Consider the following 23,421-nt stretch of genomic DNA (forward strand, 5'->3'; position numbering starts at 1 on the left):
CCAGTGTTATACAGGGACAGACCCGTCCCCACCAGTACTGTACCCCAGTGTTATACAGTGACAGACCCGTCCCCACCGGTACTGTACCCCAGTGTTATACAGGGACAGACCTGTCCCCACCGGTACTGTACCCCAGTGTTATACAGGGACAGACCTGTCCCCACCAGTACTGTACCCCAGTGTTATACAGGGACAGACCTGTCCCCACCAGTACTGTACCCCAGTGTTATACAGTGACAGACCTGTCCCCACCAGTACTGTACCCCAGTGTTATACAGTGACAGACCTGTCCCCACCAGTACTGTACCCCAGTGTTATACAGGGACAGACCTGTCCCCACCAGTACTGTACCCCAGTGTTATACAGTGACAGACCTGTCCCCACCAGTACTGTACCCCAGTGTTATACAGGGACAGACCTGTCCCCACCAGTACTGTACCCCAGTGTTATACAGGGACAGACCTGTCCCCACCAGTATTGTTTTACACAGAACCAGTCATCACCTGTCGTGTTACCGCGGTTTCTATTCCGGCCGGCCGTCCTTATAAGGCGCCCACCGGATTTGTCTGTCGTCTCTCAGACTCGAAGTCTCACCTCTCAGCACGGCTCTCGTTGCGCTCTCTTGTCGCTCAGAGCGGAATGTCTGGAAGCCGAACGTCCGGACGAGAGCGGCACGGACGGGTTCGCAGGAAGTCGAGGCCATGACAGTGCCCTGACCTCCAATGTGTGATGTCACCACGCAGTGTAAATGTTGTCATCGCGGTCCCATGCCGCGTTCCGCGCGTGCGCAGCACCCCACCTGTAAACGTCATCAACCGGCGCCCCAACATGGCGGACAAGAGAAATGTTCTCCGCACATTAATAGCATATGCCGGAGATTCGGATTCTGAAACTGACACCGAGACAGGTGAGATCCTATAAAACACCGTCCTTTCACAATGGAGTCGGACTAATTAATTAAGCTGTATCATACTGTTAATCTGTAAACATTATTTAGGGGATAATAAAGGCCTATCATTATGGTACAGTACTGGTGAGGACAGATCTGACAGTGTATAATACTGGGGTATAATATTGGTAGGAACAGGTCTGTCACTCTATAAGGGTGGCGTATAGTACTGATAGTCACGGTTTAATACGTATAATACTGGTGGGGACATGTCTGACTGACTCGCTGTGCGACCCATCACCACACTTTTTGACTATATATCATTCGGAGGCAGTACTGTTGGGGACAGGTCTGTCTCTGTATAACACTGGGGTACAGTACTGGTGGGGACAGTTCTGTCATTATACAACACCAGTGGGATCAGTTCTGTCACTGTATAACAGGGGTACAGGACTGGTGGGGTCAATTTGATATTTCAGGCATAAGCCCTTCTTCAGGAATGAGGAGGGTGTGCCAAGCAGGCTAAGATAAAAGATAGGGAGGAGAGACTTGGGGGAGGGGCTTTGCGAATGCGATAGGTGGAAGGAGGTTAAGGTGAGGGTGATAGGTCGGAGAGGGGATGGGGGCGGAGAGGTCGGGAAGAAGATTGCAGGTCAAGAAGGCGGTGCTGAGTCTGAGGGTTGGGACTGAACAATATTAACTGAAGTTGTTAAATATATCATTTCAACTCCATGACACTGTAACCCTTTTGCTATAAATTCTGTGTCGTATGGTCATGTTCCACAACCACCTGATGAAGAATCAGCGCCTCGAAAGCGAGTGCTTCCAAATAAACCTGTTAGACTATAACCTGGTGTTGTGATTTTTAACTTTGTCCACCCCAGTCCAACACCAGCACCTCCAAATCATCTCTCAAGTTGGTCAGTGTTACCTGGGACCATCAGGGTTCTTAAAATCCAAACTGCAAAGTTTATTATTCTTCATTTCTGACTGCATGTGAGTGATCCATTTCACACTGTAATCCAGTCAGGAGTTTTGAGGCAGGCTGTTAGGGAAACTTTACCAGCCCCCTCTCAGACTGGGGTGAGCAGAGGAGATATTAAACGGCTGCTCAGTCATGGGCGCAGCTGGCAAAATGTGCTCTCTGCCTCGCCCAGAAAGAATGTGTCAGTTTGAGACAATAGGATTTCAGATATCATGGTCCTGCCCCCTCTGGCATTAGCTGATCGCCGGAGGACTTTTGCCTGGGAAGTAAGTCAGATTGGTAACTCTTGGGAGCATACCTGTGTGTGACATCCTTTAACATGGGGAGGCTAGTGTACACACAGCCACCACACAGAACTTGGTAGTCCCGGGGGTTGAAGCCCAGTGGCATGGAGACCAAGACGACTAGCAGCCCTTCTTTGTTGCAGCCTTCGTTCATCTTCGCAACCGTTGTGAAGTTCTCATTTAAGTTCAGCTATCATCCTTTGCATGATCCACCATTGAGGTGTTCATGGATCGCGCTATGTCTGGAATCTTCCCCTTGAACTAACTGTCATGGGTGACCCTGACAGGACTGACACTCCAGATGGTTTAGCCCTCGTGTTCTTAGGTATTCACAGCCTCTCCACCATGGCAAGATGGTGGTCATCGGAGAGGAACACAGAGGTACAATATTGGTTGGGGAGACGTCTGTCATTGTCATATAGGTACAGTAGTGTTGTAGACTGTTATAGGGTCTGTCACTTTATAACACTGCGATACAGTCCTTGTTTGTCATTATATAACAGTTGAATACCGTACTCATGGGGACATGTCTGTCAATGGATAATATTGGAACCCATTAATGGTGAGTAGGTCACAGTATAACACTGTGGTACAGAACTGGTGTGAACATATCTTTCACCATTTAACACTTGGGTACTACTCCTGGGGACTTATAGAGACCCTTCGGGCCATCGAGTCTATATGACCGAAAATACACTACTACCTGCACTAATCCCACTTTCTCGCAACAGGCCATAGACTTGAACATTAAGACAGTTCAAGTGCTCATCCAAGTACTTTTTAAACAATGGGTTTACCTGCCTCAACTATCCTCGCAGGCAGTGCATTCCAGACCCCTCACCACTCTGGATGAAAATGTTTTTCCTCAAGTCCTGTCCAACTCTCCTGCCTTTCACTTTAAAAGTGTGCCTCCTTGTCCTTGGCCCTTCGACTGTTGAAAGATTCTGACCTGAAACTTCAACTCCCCTTCTCTGATGCTGCCTGACCTGCTGAGCATTTTCCACCTCCACTCTTTATCCACATTGACTCTCCACTATCTCCAACTTTGTAGTGTCCTGCCATTTATTGGATACTCCCTTGTGTTTTCACGTCTTCCAAAGTGCATCATCTCACATTTATCAGGGTTACATTCCATCTTCCCTCGATCTGCGAATCTGACCAATTTGTCTATATCTTCTTGTAACCCAAGACCCACCCAATCACTCAGCCAAGTTTTGTGCCATCCACAAACTTACTTATCATCCTTCCCACATTCTCAACTATATTGTTTATGACTATGAAACAATAAGGGACCCAGTACTGATCCCTGTGGCACGCCACTGTACACCAGGCTCCAGTCACACAAACACCTTTTTTTAGATTAGATTAGATTACATTACATTACAGTGTGGAAACAGGCCCTTCGGCCCAACAAGTCCACACCGACCCGCCGAAGCACAACCCACCCATACCCCTACATTTACCCCTTACCTAACACTACGGGCAATTTAGCATGGCCAATTCACCTGGCCTGCACATCTTTGGACTGTGGGAGGAAACCCACGCAGACACGGGGAGAATGTGCAAACTCCACACAGTCAGTCGCCTGAGTCGGGAATTGAACCCGGGTCTCCGGCGCTGTGAGGCAGCAGTGCTAACCACTGTGCCACCGTGCCGCCCACCTTTCTACCACAACCCTCTGTCTCCTGTTGCTAAGCCAGTTTTGGATCCGACTTTCCAAATTAACTTTCCATGAGCTTTAACTTTCTTTATCAGTTACCCATGTGGGATTTTGTCCAAGACTTTGCTGAAATCCATAGAAACTACCTTAACTGCCTTCGTGTCATCACTTGGTCACCTCATTGAAAAACTCCAGTAAATTTGTTAGTCCCAAACTCCCTCTGACAAAACCATGCTGAATATCCCTGATCAAGTCTTGCTTCTCTAAATGGAAATTATTTTTTTCCTTCGCTACCTTTTCCCAATAGTTTTCCTACCATTTAGGTAGATTCGCTGGTCTATAATTCCCAGCTGTATCTCCACTACCTTTTTTATAAAGTGGAACTACACTAGCTGTCCTCCAATCTTTTGGCACCTCCCCTGTGGTTAGAGAAAATGTAAAAATTTGACTGAGGCCCCTGTTTTTCCTCCCTTCTCTCCAACAGCAGCCTGGGATAAAACTGTTCTGGACCTGGGTCTATGTCCACTCCAAAACCTCCACTATCTCCTTGCTTCTTATATCAATCTGCTCAAGAATTCCACAGTCCTTCTTCTTTGTACTTGCATTCTCCCCCTAAGTAAAGATAGATGGGAAGTACTTGTTTAACACACTAACAGTGGTTCTTCATCTTCATGTACAGATTGCCCCCTTTCTCCCTGATAGGCCCCAGTCTGCCACTGTATATTTTTAGGGTACAGTATACTGTTGGGGACAGGTCTAGCATGGTATAGTAGTGGGTAGTAGGACAGTAGCAGCAGGGACAGGTGTTATTTTTCAACTCTGTTCTCTCTGTCAGGCACAAAAGGAGGTCTCGTTTCTGCTGGATATGGCGATGATGATATCAGCAGAATGGAAGAAGCAGGTGAGCTGGAGGAACAGGATGAGAGTAGCAGTCCACTGGTGAGTGACAAGTGACAAAAACTTGCCAAAAATGTCTCCTTTTATGCTCCGCCGATCTCAGGATCAGTGCTGAGTGCCATGAAATTGTTGCTGTATGCCCTTGTTCAATGCAGCCAGTTGAGAGCAGGTGTGCTGAGTTCATCTGAGACTAGCTGAGAAAGCCTCTGGTGTCATGGCCCACAGAACTGGATAAAAAGGAATTCTCTGGAGATAGGGAGACTAGGAATGGAAGTACTTATTAAGTAATTTAAGTTGACTGTTTATATGCAAGGTGGAGTACAATGTAAGAAAGAAATTATAATTGTCATGCTGGCTCAAAGATAGAAGACAGAGGGTGGTGGTGGAGGGTTGTTTTTCAGACTGGAGGCCTGTGACCAGTGGAGTGCCACAAGGATCAGTGCTGGGTCCTCTACTTTTTGTCATTTACATAAATGATTTGGATGTGAGCATAAGAGGTATAGTTAGTAAGTTTGCAGATGACACCAAAATTGGAGGTGTAGTGGACAGTGAAGAGGGTTACCTCAGATTACAACAGGATCTTGACCCAGATGGGCCAGTGGGCTGAGAAGTGGCAGATGGAGTTTAATTCAAATAAATGCGAGGTGCTGCATTTTGGGAAAGGAAATCTTAGCAGGATTTATATACTTAATGGTAAGGTCCTAGGGAGTGTTGCTGAACAAAGAGACCTTGGAGTGCAGGTTCATAGCTCCTTGAAAGTGGAGTCGCAGGTAGATAGGATAGTGAAGAAGGCGTTTGGTATGCTTTCCTTTATTGGTCAGAGTATTGAGTACAAGAGTTGGGAGGTCATGTTGCAGCTGTACAGGACATTGGTTAGGCCACTGTTGGAATATTGCATGCAGTTCTGGTCTCCTTCCTATCAGAAAGCTGTTGTGAAACTTGAAAGGGTTCAGAAAAGATTTACAAGGATGTTGCCAGGGTTGGAGGATTTGAGCTATAGGGTGAGGCTGAACAAGCTGGGGCTGTTTTCCCTGGAGCGTCGGAGGCTGAGGGGTGACCTTATAGAGATTTACAAAATTATGAAGGGCATGGATAGGATAAATAGACAAAGAATTTTCCCTGGGGTTGGGGAGTCCAGAAATAGAGGGCATAGGTTTAGGGTGAGAGGGGAAAGATATAAAAGAGACCTAAGGGGCAACTTTTTCACGCAGAGGGTGGTACATGTATGGAATGAGCTGCCAGAGAAAACGGTGGAGGCTGGTACAATTGCAATATTTAAGAGGCATCTGGATGGGTATATGAATACGAAGGGTTTGGAGGGATATGGGCCGGGTGCTGGCAGGTGGGACTAGATTGGGTTGGGGTGTCTGGTCGGCATGAACAAGTTGGACTGAAGGGTTTGTTTCCATGCTGTACATCTCTGTGACTCTATGACTAACTGACATTAATCTCGTTTCTCAGATTTACTGGCTCTCTTTTATATCGAAGCATACACCTTTAGATTAACTAGTATAAAGTTCGTTTGAGTCACCCATCACCACTTCTTGTGCTGAGCAACATTTCTCAATTCTTTGATGTACAAATTGTCACAACCTACTGGAGTAATGTGCTGAGAATCCAGGTTCACTATTCCCAGAGTCACGCCAAATGTGAAGATTCAATGAAAGTACCAGGAATCCCAATTTACCTCTCTCTGACTGTGACCCGGGATAAAAGCAAACCACACCAGGCTTCTCCAATAACTATAAAAAGAGAAGCTATTTATTGAAAATGCTTAACATTGACAAGGACAGTAAAAGAATAGGATTTCTAATTTATATAACTTAAGCTTTCCCCCATTTTAAAAAATGGATTTGTATTCACACAAAGAAAAACAGACAAATGCAAATATCTTGGGTGAAGAAGTAAAAACAAATTTGAGGAACAAGCTCTGTATCACCAGTCCAAAATCACAAAACTAGCTCACTTAGTTCCATAATTTTTATCCTTTCTTTGAAAATGCCTGGATGATATCTATACAACAATAATCAGTCTTCAGTTCACTGGTTACTTGTTTTGACCCGAGACAGAAATGAAAGGAAAGGAGGAGGGGTGGCAGTATTGAGACCACAAGACCATAAGCAATAGGCCCCTAGAGGCTGCTCCACCATTCATTACAATCATGGCTAATCCAACATTTGTCATGTCCACTTTCCTGCTTTTCACTGAAAATTTTGATTCCCACGCTGATCAAGAATCAATTTCTCTCTGTATTGGTTAAGGAACGTGTTGCAATTCTGGCAAAAGTGGATATCTCAGAGGTTTCAATGATAGAATCACTTTGGCTCGAGCTGGGCAATAAATAGGATACAATTATATTGATAAGAGGAATCTATAGACCACCAACTACTGGGAAGAATGTAGGGGAACAAATTTGCAGAGAAATTATAGAGATGCCGACATTATAGAATAGCTTATAACAGGGGACTTCAATCATTCAAATTTAGACTGGGATCCTAATAGTGTAAGGGGCAGTGAGAGGCAAGTGTTCCTAGATTTCATTCAAGTGTTTCTGACAACAATATGTGTGTAATCCATCCAGAAAGGAGGCACTGTTGGAGCTGGTTCTTGGAAATGAGATGGGCCAAGGGGATCAGAAGTCAGTGGGGGAACATCGAGGAGACGGTGATCGTTTTATTGTAAGGTTAGGATAACGGTGGGGATTGACATTAGTCAATGCAGATTAAGAAAAATCACTTGTGGGGAGCTGACATCAATGTGGCAAGATTGGAGCTGGGCAGAATATACTGGAACAAGAGGGTAATGAGAAAAACAATAACTGAACTTTCATTCGTGGCATGTTCCCTCAATGGGAAAGGTAGGCAAAGCAAATCCAGACCTCCCAGACTGCCCAAAGAGACAGAAGTTAAACTAAAGACAAAGGAAATGTGCTACTGACTGGTGTCAGATCGATAATACAATGAAGAACTAAAAGGAATACAGGAGGTTCAGATGTGAGGTGAAAAAATAAAAAAAAGTACGAGAAAAGACTGGCAAGCAACATAAAGTTTTCAATAGGTATACAAATAGTGCAAGAATAGCAGAAGGACAGAGAGGACTGATTTGAGATTAGAAAGGGTTTACATATCAAGTTGGGGGTCATGGCTGAGATATTAGATGAATATTTTGCATCTATGTTTACCAAAGAGGGCAATGCTGCCCAGGCTCTGGTGACAGAGAAGAGTCACTGGAGACAGTGACTCTGTCACTGAGAAGAGTTCACAATTGAGCAGAAAAAGTGTTATGTAGACGTTGTGCTTAACGTTGACAAGATGCCAGGACTGGATGAGATGCATCAAAGGATATTGAAGGGAGTGAGAGCGGAAATTGCAGGACATTTCAGTCTTGCCTTGACCAGGGGAGGTGGTGAAAGACTTGAGAATTGCAAACATTATGGCTTTATTCAAGAAGGGCGAGAAGGATAAGCCCAACAATTCCAGTTAGTTTTAACTTCAGTGGTGGGAAGCTTCTAGAAAGAATTATTTGGGACTAAATTGGTAGATGCATGGGGGGAAAAAAATGGATTAAGAACGTGGATATATCGCTTGACTAATTTGCTGGAGCTTTCTCGAAGAGACAACAGAAAGGGTCAATGGAAAGTGTAACGCTTTTCTATGTGGTGTGCGTCGTCTTCCAGAAGGCGTTTGTTATAGACTTGTGAAGAGTATTATAGGTCACGGAATAAAAGCAGCAGTAGCATTGTATGTTCAAAATTGGCTGACTGATGAGAAACAGAGAGTAATGATCACTGAATATTTTTCAGGCTGGAGTAAGGATTGTCATGGAGTTCCCCAGAGTTTGGTATTGGGTTCCTTGTTTTCCTTGATACATCTTAATGATCTAGATCTTAGTGTTCAGGTGGCAATTTCAAAGTTTGCAGATGGCACAAAACCTGGAAGAATTGTAAACTTTGAGAGACAGTGTCGGAGGACATAGAGCAAGAACATTGAAAGACAACATAAAATGGGGGTACAAAAGCAGACTGATCCTGGCATATATGTTCATAGATCGTTGAGGGTAGCAGGAAAAGTGGAGAGAGCAGTTCATCAAGCATACAATGTTCTCAGTTTTATTGATAGTGGCATCGAGTACAAGAGCATGAACTTATACAAAACACTTGTTAGACCTCACCTGGAATACTTTGCACAATTCTGGAGGTCACACTATAAGAAGGATGCAAATGCATTGGAGAGTGCACAGAAGTGATTTATAACAATGATTCAAGTGAGGAGGAACTTCAGTCACGAGAATAGATTGAAGAAGTTGGGTCTGTTCTCCGTGGAGAGAAGGAGCCTAAAAAGAGATCTGATAGAGACTTTCAAAATCATGAGTGAGATGGATAAGTGTATTGGGTGAAACTGTTCTAGTTCCTAAAAGGAGTAAGAGCAAGAGGGCATAATTTTATAGTAATTTCCAACAGGAGCAAATGTGATGTGAGCAAAAAACGTTTTCACTCAGTGAGTAGTTAGGGTGTGGAATGCATTGTTTGGTGGTGTGGTTGAGGCAGGTTCAATTGAGGCATTCAAGAAGGGAGTAGATGGTTATTTAGACAGAAATAATGTGCAAGGATGTAGGTAAAAGCAGGAGGTTGGTAAGGTGCGCATTTGAAGAACCACGATGAGCCAAGTGATCTCCTTCTGGACCTTAAAACTTCTGTGATTCTTTCTTTTCCCATTGCGTTTTAAAACTCTTTTTTCAGCAACTCTGAATGTAGATTTCCTTGCTCTTTGGACAGAAAGTTGGAGAAGACAATCTTTTAGAAGAGCAGAACAGAAAGGGAGTTGTTGATGATGCAAGTCTTGCGTTTCTGTTGTTTTCTCTTTGAATTAGTGTTATATTTTAGCCTGAACAATCAGAATGTTGTTCCTACGCTAATGTGTACTAACCCCACAATAACTAGTGGCAATTGGAAAGCCATCACGTATACCTTTTGGGCAGAACACACACACAGTCTTTTACAATAGACAAAGGGGAATCAAATGTCAAAGAGCCAGGGGGTGATGGGGACAGTACAAATCTGCCAGAGATATTCTGTTCTGCTCTGAAGAATGTTTTAATGACTAAAGCCTCTGCAGTGCTGAGCCAAATGATCTCAGACATCTTAGATCCAATCTCCAGTCAATTGACTTTATATGCTGCAACTGCTCCATTACATTAGTATCTGTCCTGGGATAGAAACACAGAGAAAAACATAACTTTGGTTCATCTCCCAATCTCTCCCTAGTGAGCTATTTTGAAGATGAACATTTTTTTTTAAGATTCCCTACAGTGTGGAAACAGTCCCTTTGGGCCAACCAGTCCACACTGACCCTCCGAAGAGTAACCCACCCAGACCCATTCCCCTCTGACTAATGCACCTAACACTATGGGCAATTTAACATGGCTAATTCACCTGACCTGCACATCTGTGGGAGGAAACCGAAGCATCCGGAGTAAATCTACACAGACACGAGGAGAATGTGCAAACTCCACACAGACAGTCACCCGAGGCTGGAATCGAACCTAGGACGCTGGTGCTGTGAGGCAGCAGTGCTAACCACTGAGCCACCATGTCTTCACCATGAGTGAGGACAGGGTCGGGTTTGTCTGTGCTGCCTCTGATTGTTACATAACCTTCCATCTTGACTTGTATGGAAAATGACCAGTTGACTAAGGTACCGGATTATAACATAGAAGCTGTTCCTAACATCAGAAGCATCAGACTTTTCTCTCCGTTGTACTGAATGTGGCTTGTACAACCAGAGTGACTGTATTTCTACTGTGGTTACTGAATCTACCAGTGCCAGAGATCCATGTAGGTTGTACCTAAAGTGTGTTTGGTGGGACTTGGTCTGAAATAGGATTTTGTCTCGTCTGTATATCAAGCAAGAGCTTGTTGCTCTTCATTGCATTGATAGCTGCCTTGCAGCCTCAAGTGATCCCTTTAACCTTGTCAATTCTTGTCTTTATAGGAAGGTGAAGATTCAGAAAAAGAGTTGCAGGAGGCAGATGGTATAAAGGTACTATTGTAATTTTACATATCAACAACATAGCAATTGGGTTGAGTGACTGAGGGCTCACAAACTGACTTGAATGTGGAGAGTTCCATGGAGACCCTTCAACACTAATAAAGCCTTGAGAGTGATATCAATCTTTCAATTTTTAGTTGTTGAATCTTAACCATATTGATTAATCCATTGAGTCCATAGCAATTCTCTGTCCAGCAATCCATTGAGTCTCAATTCCCACATTATCCCTGCAGTCCTATATATATATATATATATATATACTTCATGGCAATCCAAATACAAAGTCTTTGTGACGTAATTCATCTCCATTACAGGTATCGGTTTTGAGTATATTAACACTCACTGCACAAAAAGGTTTTTTCCCAATTTCCCTTTCTCCTTGGTTTGTTTCAGTGTAGGCTGGCTACTTTGCATTAATATTTACTGCATGATTTGTATTTGCGTAAGTTGCTTTTGTTCAGTATCGAGTGACAATTGACTACCTCATTCCTCCACTGTTTTTGATGAGTTTATGCACTGACCAAACTCTTGCTCTGTTCATTGAATTATATAAATAACTTGTCCAGATTTTTGATGGAATTATTTCAGTCTTCAATGTCTGGGCTTACAAATGACTTTAAAACATTCTTCCAAATTGCTTTCAGCCAGTAAAAATCTATTTTCAAACTCTTACTTTCTTTGTAAAGTGGTCAGTGGTATTAGCCAGTAAGTACTAAATTTCACCAGTTTTCACAATCAGGAAAATTTTCGGTGAAGTCAGCTGGACCGAAGGTCTGTTTCCGTGCTGTATGACTCTGTAAGTGCATAAGGGAAAACGCTAACTCGTTGCGGAAATGTCAGCCACCTGGGGGCATAGATTTAAAATATATGCAAAAAGCAGGAAAAGTAACGTTGGACTGAGAATTGGAGAAATATTTCAAAGAGAAAAACATTTGCCAGGCTATTTGGACAGGGCATTTCAGTGACAGTAATTGGTTGCTCTACCAAACAGTCAGCACAGGCTTAAAGGAATGAGTGTTTTTTTCCTATATCCTATAACATGTTGTTTTGAATTCTGTCTGATTCCATTCTCCCTTCTTGTTTCCTCCATGTTTTCATAGTCGCTTACGTGGTCTGTGTTTTATACTATCTAGCTGTGTGCCGCTCACACTCTTAAATCTTCAGATCTAAATGATTGCTTATGCTCTGAGGAATTTTCAGCATCACCTCCTGCCGCTGACCACTAGTCCACAGTTGGTCTCACTGTCTGTTCACACCTTTTCATGTCTTGGCAGCAGGCACCACGTAACATCAAATCTAGTGTGTATTTCATTCAATAAAAGCTGTGTCCACAATGGAAGTACTATAATCTTAAATGGGGAACTTGCTGTAAGTGCAGGTGGGAGACTCTGGGGTTCAAAACAATCAGTAAAAGTGGTCATTTAGCTCAGTTAACTGGACAGTTGGTTTGCTATTCAGTGATGCCGACAGTGTGGGTTCCTTTCCCATCCCAGCTGAGGTTATCATTAAGGACTGTCTGTCTCAACCTCTCCCTTTGCCAGAGGCATGGTGACCCTCAGGTTGAATCACCACTTGTCATCTCTCTCTAATGAGAGCAGCTTTATGGTCCAGTATGACTACAGCAACCTACTATTGAGAGGTAGCGGTGAGAAGATCAATAAATTTTCAGTATTATTACTTTTCTCTTTAATTGAGGGAGTTACTAAATGAAAATGTTATCAAGTGACACTTGAAAAAGAATAACCTGCTTACTGACACTCAGGTTGAGTTCCATCATAGCAAAAAAGCTGACATTTTTGCATCCATCTTCAGCCAAAGCTGCCAAGTGGATAGCTTCCTCCTGAACAACGTTTTCTCTAAGTCTTTTTTCTTTGTTGCGGACCATGGCAGTCTGTGAGTGGCAACAACCTCCAGAGCCCAAAGTCAATGCTGTGACCCATATCGGAATGTTGCAGCCATGCAATTTAGAAAGAATGTTGCTCCTGATATCCTAGAACCACAGATGCCAGTCTTTAGCCAATTCAATTGATGGCAAGTGATGTCAAGAAATATCTGAAGGCACAGGATACTGCAAAGGCTACAGACCCTGACAACACTGCGGCAAAAGTACTGAAGACTTGTGCTTCAGAACTTGCCACTCCCCTCACCAAGCTCTTCCGGTACACTCTCAACCCTGACATCAACACAACAATATCAAACATTGCCCTGATATGTGCTGTCCACAAAAAACAGGAGAAGTCCAAACCCAGCCAATTACTACCCTGTCAGTCTGCTCTTGATTGTCAGCAAAGGGATGGAAGGGGTCGTTGATCAAACAGCATTTGCTCAACAATTACCTGCTCATTAATGTCCAGTTTAGGTTGTGCTAGTACCATCAGGCTCCTGACCTCATTACAGCCTTGGTCCAAACTTGGAGAAAAGACCTGAACCTCAGAGGTGAGGTGAGAGTGGCTATCCTTGACATCGAGTCAGTGTGTACAGTCCTAGCAAAACTGGATTCAATAGGAACCAAAAAGAAAAATATCCACTTGGTGAAGTCATACCTAGCTCAACAGAAAATGGTTATGGTTGTTTGAATTCAATTGTCTCAAATCCAGAATATCATGGCAGAGGTTCCTCAGGGCAATGAGTGAGGCACAAGTGTCTTTCACCTCTTCATCAATGACCTTCCTATTACTACAAGGTCAGAAGTGAACATGTTTGCAGATTATTCAGCACCACTTGCAGCTCCTCAGGTGTAGAAGCAGTCCGTGTTCAAAGATTTGGTCAACATCCAAGCTTGGGCTGATAAGTAGCAAGTAACATTAATTGCTTTACCATCACTGAATCCCAGATGGACAACATCCTGGGGGTTACCAATCACCAGAAACCAAGCTAGAACGTCAAAAAGAACAGGTCAGAGGTTAGGAATCCTGTAGAGAGTAACTCACCCCCTGACTCCACCATTTACAAGGCTCAAGTCAGTAGTGTGATGAATGCTCTCCGCTTGCTTGGATGAGTGTAACCCCAACATCACTCGAGAAGCTTGACACCATGCAGGACAAAGCATCCCACTTGTTGGGCACTGCATCCATTACCTTTGATATCTACTCCCCTCACCACTGCCACGTAGTAGCAGCAATGTGTACCATCTACAAGGCACAATGAAGTAACTCACCAAGGCTTCTTTGACCCCACCTTCCAAATCCACAATCTCTACCCATTAAAAGAAAACTGTCAGTACTTCCAGATGAAGACTGACACCTGCAGGTTCTACTCCAAATTATATACCATCTTGTTCAGACTTAATTCTGAACGGTGTGCCAATGTTAGACTCGTGACTTTTTGACAAGCTGACTTAAATCTGTAAATCACAATTAAATGATCAAGATGTTCAATTTTCCTGATTGGCTGCTATTTAGGATAAAAGCAATTCACACCTTGTTTCAGCAACGGGAAGGTAAATATTTATTGCAGCAACATGTATTCTTAACCAACAGCAGAAACAACAATTACTAACTACATTCCTCTCAAGTCACACTCAAATCACACCAATAAAATAGACGGTTTGCCACAAATACTGTGGTTGGTAAAACGTAGACAGGGTAAAAACATAGAGAGAAAAAGGAGGTGCCACAATTTGGAGAGTATTTTTTCCCAGTTTAGCGATGATGACACAATGTAATCTGCAGAGCAATTGCCATTCTAAGGTTCAGTAGTTGATCAGATGGACCAGAATCTTTTCTTGTATTAGATTTCTTTATTTTAAATTTGTTTTTGCCTTTTTTCTTTCAAATAAAGAGAAGGGATAGAGATTTTTTATTTGCCAGATCTGAATGTTTCTGACTGTACCACTCCCACAAGTTTATCGCAAACTTTAGCTTTGCCAGTCTAAAGGTTGTCATCAGACAATTTTTCCTAAACTCCAAGACTTCTGGTGCCACTCTGTTTCAACAATATCATCATTTCACTGTTCTAAAAGCAACCAACCTTGTGCAGTTCGAAATGTGCACCACCTGATTTTGTTTAATTTGCAAAGTTCTCTTTGTATTTTAATTATATAGCAGTGTCTGATTTCCATTCCAGTTTGCAGTCCAAGAAGTTACTTCACTATCTCTGTGTCCAAAGTCTGTGGGTGTTGCTTTAGCCGAAACACTCCAGTGGTTCAAAAAGGTGTCTTAGGGATTCCCTCAAGGAAATTAGGGATGGGCAATAAATAACCAGCGATAAACACATCCCATGAACAATTTTAAAACAATACCTCATTAAAGTCTTCATCTAAGCATGGACAAAAGAGTTGAGGTGAGAGTGATTTATTCAATGGTTGTAGTTGCTGAAGGTCAGTTGTTTCAGCCCAAGGACATTCTGCAGAGGTTCTTCAGTTGTGACCTCAGCCCAACTATCTTAGGCTGCTTCATCCGCAACCTTCTATCCATCATGATGTAAGAAGTGAGAATGTGCCATCATCATAGGGCAATGTTCAGTACCATTTGCAATTCCTCAGATGCTGAAGCAGTCCATGATCTTATGCAGCAAGATTTGCTTGGACTGATAAATGGCATGTGGTGTTCATGACACATAAGTATCAGGCAATAATCATCTCTAACAAGACAGAATCTAACTCCTTATCCCTTGATGTTTAATGGAATTACCATAACTGAATCCCCATCGTTAGCATTAAGTCAAAACTGAAGTAAACAAGGATCTGGGATCTGGGGTGTGCTGGCTGGATGGACACAGAACTAGCTTGGTCATAGAATACAGAGGGTAGCGGTGGAAGGGTGCTTTTCAGAACGAGACCAGTAACCAGTGGTCTTCTGCAAGTATCAGTGATGGGATCTTTGTTGTTTGTAATATATATAAATGACCTGAATGAAATGTAGATGGTTTGATTAGTAAATTTGCAGATGACACCAAAATTGGATGGCACGGTGGCTCAGTGGATAGCATTGCTTCCTCACAGTGCCAGGGACCTGGGTTCGATTCCAGCCTCTGCGTGGAGTTTGCACATTCTCCCTGTGTCTGCATGGGTTTCCTCCCATAATCCAAAAATGTGCAGGTTAGGCAAATTGCCCATGCTAAATTGTCAATAGTGTAAGTTATTAGTCAGGGATAAATATAGGGTAGAGGGATGGGTCTGGGTGAGTTAGTCTTCAGAGGGTCAATGTGAACTTGTTGGGCCGAAGGGCCTGTTTCCACACTGTAGGGATTCTAATTCTAGTTCTAAACCAGCCATTAAAAATTATTAATAAAGGACATCATGAAATGTCCTTGGCCAGCAAGGTTAAGGAGAATCCCAAGGCATTTTATGTATATGTATTAGGAACAAGAGGATAACTAGGGAAAGAGTAGGCTTTCTCAAGGATAAAGGACGGAGGTTATGTGTGCAGCCAAAAAGTGTGGCGCTGGAAAAGCACATCAGGTCAGGCAGCATCTGAGGAGCAGGTGAGTTGATGTTTTGGGCAGCCAAAGGAATTGGGTGAGCTTTTTAATGATCACTTTATGTCGCTATTCACCAAAGTTGGGGACCTGAGGTATTTTGAGGTTAGGGAAAAGTGATTGAATGCTCTATGGTAGGTCAACTTAAGAAGGAGGAAGTGTTGGGTGTCTTTGAAATGTATTAAGATAGACACGTCCCCAGGGCCAGATCTATCCCAGGATACTGTGGGAGGCATGGAAAGAGATAGCCGGGGTCTTAGCAGATACCTTTGCATCCTCCAGCAATAGTTACCTAATTTCTTGGACACTTGCAAGTATTTTAGGACCAAAATCTGGCGTCATATTGACCCTGAGATAAGCTTCAGGTCCCATATCTTCACCTCTGCAAGAATATAATATTTAGTAAATCATCTGGCTTCCCTCCTTCCCCCACCTCTCCAATCACGTCAGCTCATCTGCTGCTGAAGATCTCACTCATGTCAATCTTGCATTGGCCCTTGGCTATTGCAGTGCAACACTTGCAAGCCTGTCAGTTTCCACCCTCCATAAACTACACTTTTTCTTGAATTTGTTCTCTGAATATGAACTGTCTGTGTCCTAATTTGCACCTTATCCTGTTTACCATTAGATATTTGCTTGCTGACCTGCACTGGCTCCCAGTTGAACAATGCTTTGACTTTAAAATTCTCAAGCTTGCTTTCAAGTCCGTCGTGGCTTCACCCTTCTATATGTCTCAACTCTTCCAGCCCTGCAACACTCTTCTGAAGTATCTTTGTTCCTCTTAACTCCAATCTCTTGAACTCCCAATTTTCATTGCACCATCATTTATGGGTGTGTCTTATATTGACTGGGCTCAAATCTAGAAATCCCTCTCTTCCTCTGGGGAAATCCCTAAAACCTCCCTTTATGTCCTAACATCTTGTTACGTGAGTCAGTGTCAAATTTTGTTTGTTAATGCTCCTGTGAAGTACCTTTGAATGAATTTTGTTCTAAATATTTTCTAATTTTCACTGAACACTTTCATTTATTAGTTATAAAAATATTGATGAATTTGAAAGAGCTTTTGACCACGTGAAATAATTCAATCCAGAAGGCATGTGATAAACCCCCCAAGAATGTATTGATCTAGAGTTGACATCCCCCCTGCAGTTGTAAGGTGGTCATGTCAGTCAGCAGTTTTGATGCAGTTTTTAAAAAATAATTGGAGTTAGTACTATCTCCATCACAAATGCAAAAATGTATTAGAATTTTTTCCCCCCAAATGCTGTGATAACAATTCTGGGAATATTAAATTGTTAGCATTTCCAATGGCCCGGCTTGAGTGCTATACCTGGAATTGAACTTTGTTTCAAGTTACAGCATGCAGTGTCCTGTTGATTACAAAAGATGGCACTGTTGGCTGTTAGTTAATGGAAACTATTTTGCTAATATGTAATCCTCCTGGAATTGTTGCTGCCATCAGATTTGACCATTCCAGATTTCTTTGACAGCTCTCTGATCACAGTTAGCAGCGATATCACTGTTACCAGAATTCATTCCTTTCTCCCATTTGAAATTTCAACTCTGACGTTATACCCTGATATCCTTATTTTATGCTGTCTTGTTGGCCTCGTAAGATATTTGCTATGCCTCAAGTTAGTGGGTAGACAATTGATTTTTAAGATTGATAATCACTGGTACTAAGGCAATAATTGAGTTATTTTGTAAGACAATAATGCTGTGAAGTTTGACAGTCCTCTGAACTCCTCACAAATTTCTGAGGGCAGGAAAATTTAACAATATTTTGCTCACTCCACAGTTACATGCAAGCTGCAAACAGCCATTTTAAAACTCTGTACAAATGCAAGGGCAGGTCAGAGGGCAGAAAGTCTGAGGAGAGTAACTCGCCTCCCTAAAGCTTTTCTGCCACCTACAGGAATGTGATGAACTCACTGCATCTCTCAACCAACTGTAGCCTGGCTCTGGTTAATTGGGTTGAAGAGTCTAGTGGGCTTGATTGACTGTGCCACATTGAGAAGCAGCTGAAAATGTGTTGCTGGAAAAGCGCAGCAGGTCAGGCAGCATCCAAGGAACAGGAGAATCGACGTTTTGGGCATAAGCCCTTCTTCAGCCCTTCTTATGCCCGAAACGTCGATTCTCCTGTTCCCTGGATGCTGCCTGACCTGCTGCGCTTTTCCAGCAACACATTTTCAGCTCTGATCTCCAGCATCTGCAGACCTCACATTCTCCCCACATTGAGAAGCAGTCTGTTTAGGGTATTGTAATATTTATAAAATAGAGTTTGATCTGGATGCACATTTGCACAGGCAGTTTTTTTAAAATGATTTGTTTACACTAATTAGATGGTTACCTGAAAAATGGTCTTGATTATTCTACGTGCATCTCTCTCAGGAATGTGCCCCAACAAAATAGCACAAAAACATTCAAAACTCATCAATTAATTTTTTTTTTCCTGGAGAGTACACCTTGCAGCCTGTATTACTAGCAGGATCACTAATAAGTACAACTTCTTCATTTATTTCAATCAAAACGCATATGATATCAGTACTGCTGAGTTTCTCCAGTAATTTCTCTTTTTGTTTCAGATTTCCACAGGTTTTTGTTTTACTTAATTATTCATTTGTAATGAGTTGAGCTAGGGCATCACAAATGAATCATAGATTTGTATAGCACAGAAGGCCAATCCTTCAGCCCAACTCATCTACATTGACCAGGTTTTCTGAACTGAACTAGTCCTATTTGCCCGCATTTGGCCTATATCCCTCTATATCTTTCTTATCCATGTAACTGTCCAAATATCTGTGAAATATTGTAATTATACTCACTCCTACCACTTTCTCTGGCTGCTCGTTCCATCATATGTGCCACCCTCTGTGTGAAAAAAGTGCCCCTCAGATCCGTTTTAAATCTTTGCCTTCTTTAAACCTATGGCCTCTAGTTTTGGGCTCCCTAACTTTGGGGGAAAGACCATGGCTATTCATCTTATCCATACCCCACTTGATTTTATAAACCTCTATAATCATCCCTCAGCCTGTTATGCTTCAGGGAAACAGATCCCACCTTATCCAGTCTCCCCTTATAACTCACTCCAATCTCAACAACATTCTTGAAAATCATTTTTGCACCCTTTCCAGTTTAATAAAATCCTTCTTATAGCAGGGCAACAAAAATTGTACATAGTACTCCAAAAATGTCTTGTACTGCCAATGTCTTGTGAAGCTTTAACATGATGTCCCAACTCCTGTACTTAATACTCTGACCACTGAAGGCATGTGAGCCAAATGCCTTCTTCACCACCCTGTCTAACTATGACAAAACTTTCAAGGAACTATGTACCTGTACCTCTCCAGGGCCCTACCACTAATCGTGTAAGTGCTGCCCTGATTTGTCTCAACAAAATACAATACCTTACATTTATCTAAATTAAACTCCCATCTACCATTCTTTAGCCTACTGGCCTTGTTGATCAAGATCTTGTTGTACTCTTAGATAACCTTCTTCACTGTCACTTTACCACCAATTTTAGTGTCATCTACAAACTTATTGACCGTACTTCTGATATTCTCATCCAAATCATTTTTACAAATGACAAACAAGTGTACCCAGCGCCAATCCTTGTAGTACACTGAACAATGACCCTATACCACCGCCATGTGTCTGCTATTGTCAAGACAATTTTGTATCCAATTGGCTAGCTCTCCCTGGATACATGATTGAATTTTACTAACCAGTCTACTGTGCAGAGCCTTTTCGAAAGCCTTGCTAAAATCTATGTAGACAATGACTATCGCTCAAGCTTCATCTAATCTCTTGGTTACTTCAAAAAGCTTCATCAAGTTTGTGAGCTACGATTTCCCATGCACAAAGACATTCTGACGATCTCAAATTAATCCTTGCCTTTCCAAATACATGTAGATTCTGTCTCCCTGAATCCCTTTCAAAATGTACCCACCACTGACGTCAGGCTCATCAGTCTGTAGTTTCCTGGCCATTGCTTGCAGCCTTTCTTATATAATGGCACAACATTAGCCACCCTCCAGTCTTCTGGCACCTCACTTGTGGTTGTTGATGATGCAAGTATCTCTGCTAGGGGCCCTGCGATTCCTTTCCTAGCTTCTGACAATATCCTGGAATTCCCGTGATCAAGTCCCAGGTATTTATCTACCTTTGTGTGTTTTAAGAGCTCCAACACCACCTCTTCTGTAATATGGACTCTTTTCAAGACATCATTATTTATTTCTCCAAGTTCCCTTGCTTCCATTTCTTCCTCCACTGTAAATACTGAAGCAAGATATTAATTTGGAATTTCACCCATCACCCTGTGGATCCCTACATAGATGGCCTTGTTGATCTTTAAGGGGGCTTATTCTCTCCCGAGTTACTCTTTTGCCTTGAATATACTTATGGAATCTCTTTGGATTCTCCATATCCTTATCTGTCAAAACCGTCTCATGTTCTCTTTTTGTCCTCCTGATGTCCATCTTAATTGTACCCTTGCAAGTCCAATACTCCTTAAGGGAGTTATTTGATCCCAGCAGTCTATACCTGACAGATACCTCCTTATTCTTAACCACACCCTCAATATCTCTAGTATCCAGTGTTTCCTATTCCTGCCAGCCTTACTCTTCACACTAGCAGAAACATGCTCGCCCTGAATTCTCGTAATCTTGCTTTTGACAGCCTCCCACTTGCCAGACATCCATTTACCTGCGAACAGTTTCCCCCATGAACCTTTTAACGTTCCTGTCTACACTTAGAACGTTAATCTGTGGACTAGCCAATCCTTTTCCAAGCTTCTCCATTATTGTAAAAAGCTCATGCTTTGTGTCTGAAATGAAAATGCAAAGAAGCTATAACTCAATAGGATCATTCTATGTTCACCCTGCACGAGTAAATAGTGTGAATTAAATTTACCTGTTGTGTACCAGTTGTCTTTTACCCATCTACTTATCATTATTGACCAACTTTCTACTTTAGCAACTAGCCCCAGAGATGAATTCCAATGCTTCACAAACTCTCACTACGTAAAGATGCTGAGATTGGAAGATGTGGCAACATGAGTGTCTACTGAACTGGGAGTGGAGCATATAGAACAATCTGGTTGATGGTTCAACATAGAATGTAGGATGTTGATGAAGATCAGAGTTTTTCAGGATTGTGGGAAAGTCAATGAAGAAAATAGTAACTGAGTGAAGAGTGAATCATGCATGTCGCAACAATTCAGAAAGAATTAAAATCGAGGACATCGCAATTTGATCAGTCAAGTCCTTACCCACCAGCTAACTGTACACTTTATATCAGGACTTTTATACAAAGATAATCAGAGGTGGGGCACAGTACTGGTGACGATAGGTCTGTAATTGCATAATACTGGTGTATAGTACTGATAGAAACTGTACTGTCACTGTATAACACTGGTACAGTACTGGTGAGATTAGGTCTATCATTGTGTGAAACTGGAGTATGGTGCTAATAAGGACACGTCTGTCACTGTATAATGCTGGGGAACAATATTGGAGGGCACTGGTTTGCCATTGTATAACACTGTATAACATTGTATAATACGGATAGAAGAGAAAATGAGGTCTGCAGATGCTGGAGATCAGAGATGGAAATGTGTTGCTGGAGAAGCGCAGCAGGTCAGGCAGCATCTAGGGAACAGGAGAATCGACGTTTCGGGCATTAGCCCTTCTTCAGGATACGGATAGGACAGGCCTGTCACTGCTCAACACTGAAGTATAGGACTGTGGTGGGACTAGTCTGTCAATATATAACATAGAGAAGTGGTGGAGACATATCTGTCAGTGCATAACTCTGGGATGCAGTTTTGTGAAGACAGATTCACTGAACTTGGCTCCCAACATTTAGAGTCATAGAGATGTACAGCATGGAAACAGACCCTTCGGTCCAACCTATCCATGCCGACCAGATATCCCAACCCAATCTACTCACATCTGGCCCATATCCCTCCAAACCTTTCCTATTCATATACCCATCCAAATGCCTCTTAAATGTTGCAATTGTACCAGCCTCCGCCACATCCACTCGCAGCTCATTCCATACACATACCACCCTCTGCGTGAAAAAGTTGGCCCTGATGCCTCTTTTGTATCTTTCCCCTCTCACCCTAAACCTCTAGTTCTGGACTCCCCGATCCCAGGGAAAAGACTTTGTCTATTTACCCTATCCATGCCCCTCATAATTTTGTAAACCTCTATAAGGTCACCCCTCAGCCTCTGACGCTCCAGGGAAAACAGCACCAGCCTGTTCAGCCTCTTCCTATAGCTCAAATCCTCCAACCCTGGCAACATCCTTGTAAATCCTTTCTGAACCCTTTCAAGTTTCACAACAGCTTTCCGATAGGAAGGAGACCAGAATTGCACGCAATATTCCAACAGTGGCCTAATCAATGTCCTGTACAGCCGCAACATGACCTCCCGACTCCTGTACTCAATACTCTGACCAATAAAGGAAAGCATACCAAACGCCTTCTTCACTATCCTATCTACCTGCGACTCCAGTTTCAAGGAGCTATGAACCTGCACTCCAAGGTCTCTTTGTTCAGCAAAATCCCTAGGACCTTACCATTAAGTGTATAAGTCCTGCTAAGATTTGCTTTCCCAAAATGCAGCACCTCGCATTTATCTGAATTAACCTCCATCTGCCACTTCTCAGCCTATTGGCCCATCTGGTCCAGATCCTGTTATAATCTGAGGTAACAGCCAGCACGGATTTGTGAAGGGTAGGTCTTGCCCTACAAGTCTTATTGAATTCTTTGAGGAGGTGACCAAGCATGTGGATGAGGGCAGAGCAGTGGATGTAGTGTCCATGGATTTTAGTAAGGCATTTGATAAGGTTCCCCATGGTAGGCTTATGCGGAAAGTCAAGAGGCATGGGATAGTGGGAAATTTGGCCAGTTGGATAGAGAACTGTCGAAGTCAGAGAGTGGTGGTAGATGGTAAATATTCAGCCTGGAGCCCAGTTACAAGTGGAGTTCCGCAGGGATCAGTTCTGGGTCCTCTGCTGTTTGTAATTTTTATTAATGACTTGGAAGAGGGAGTCGAAGGGTGGGTCAGTAAATTTGCAGACGATGCGAAGATTGGTGGAGTTGTGGATAGTGAGGAGGGCTGTTGTCGGCTGCAAAGGGACTTAGATATGATGCAGAGCTGGGCTGAGGAGAGGCAGATGGAGTTCAACCCTGTCAAGTGTGAGGTTGTCCATTTTGGAAGGACAAATAAGAA

The 23,421-nt window shown here is 42.8% G+C and overlaps 2 protein-coding genes across 9 annotated transcripts in view; one reads left to right on the top strand and one right to left on the bottom strand.

The window, feature by feature from the left end:
• recql5 (RecQ helicase-like 5) overlaps positions 1-711 on the bottom strand; it is a 147,991-nt gene extending 147,280 nt beyond the window's left edge. For 6 of the 7 annotated variants that reach the window (XM_043714283.2, XM_088000381.1, XM_088000380.1 and 3 more), the window contains exon 1: positions 595-711. In XM_043714283.2, coding sequence (XP_043570218.2) covers positions 595-703 — 109 coding nt within the window. In that variant the 5' untranslated portion in view covers positions 704-711. Of the gene's footprint in view, positions 1-503 lie in introns of all 7 variants that reach the window. The other variant, XM_088000382.1, reaches the window with a different exon arrangement.
• A 51-nt stretch (positions 712-762) lies between these two features.
• sap30bp (SAP30 binding protein) overlaps positions 763-23,421 on the top strand; it is a 105,028-nt gene continuing 82,369 nt past the window's right edge. The window contains exons 1-3 of one of the 2 annotated variants that reach the window (XM_088000390.1): positions 763-907; positions 4,654-4,757; positions 10,706-10,753. In XM_088000390.1, the coding sequence (XP_087856516.1) occupies positions 829-907; positions 4,654-4,757; positions 10,706-10,753 (231 nt within the window). In that variant the 5' untranslated portion in view covers positions 763-828. The remainder of the gene's footprint in view (positions 908-4,653; positions 4,758-10,705; positions 10,754-23,421) is intronic. The other variant, XM_088000391.1, reaches the window with a different exon arrangement.

The sequence above is a fragment of the Chiloscyllium plagiosum genome, unplaced genomic scaffold, assembly GCF_037043375.1.
Source record: "Chiloscyllium plagiosum isolate Xiang-an unplaced genomic scaffold, Cpla_swu_hap1 HiC_scaffold_25, whole genome shotgun sequence".
Classification (NCBI taxonomy): domain Eukaryota; kingdom Metazoa; phylum Chordata; class Chondrichthyes; order Orectolobiformes; family Hemiscylliidae; genus Chiloscyllium; species Chiloscyllium plagiosum.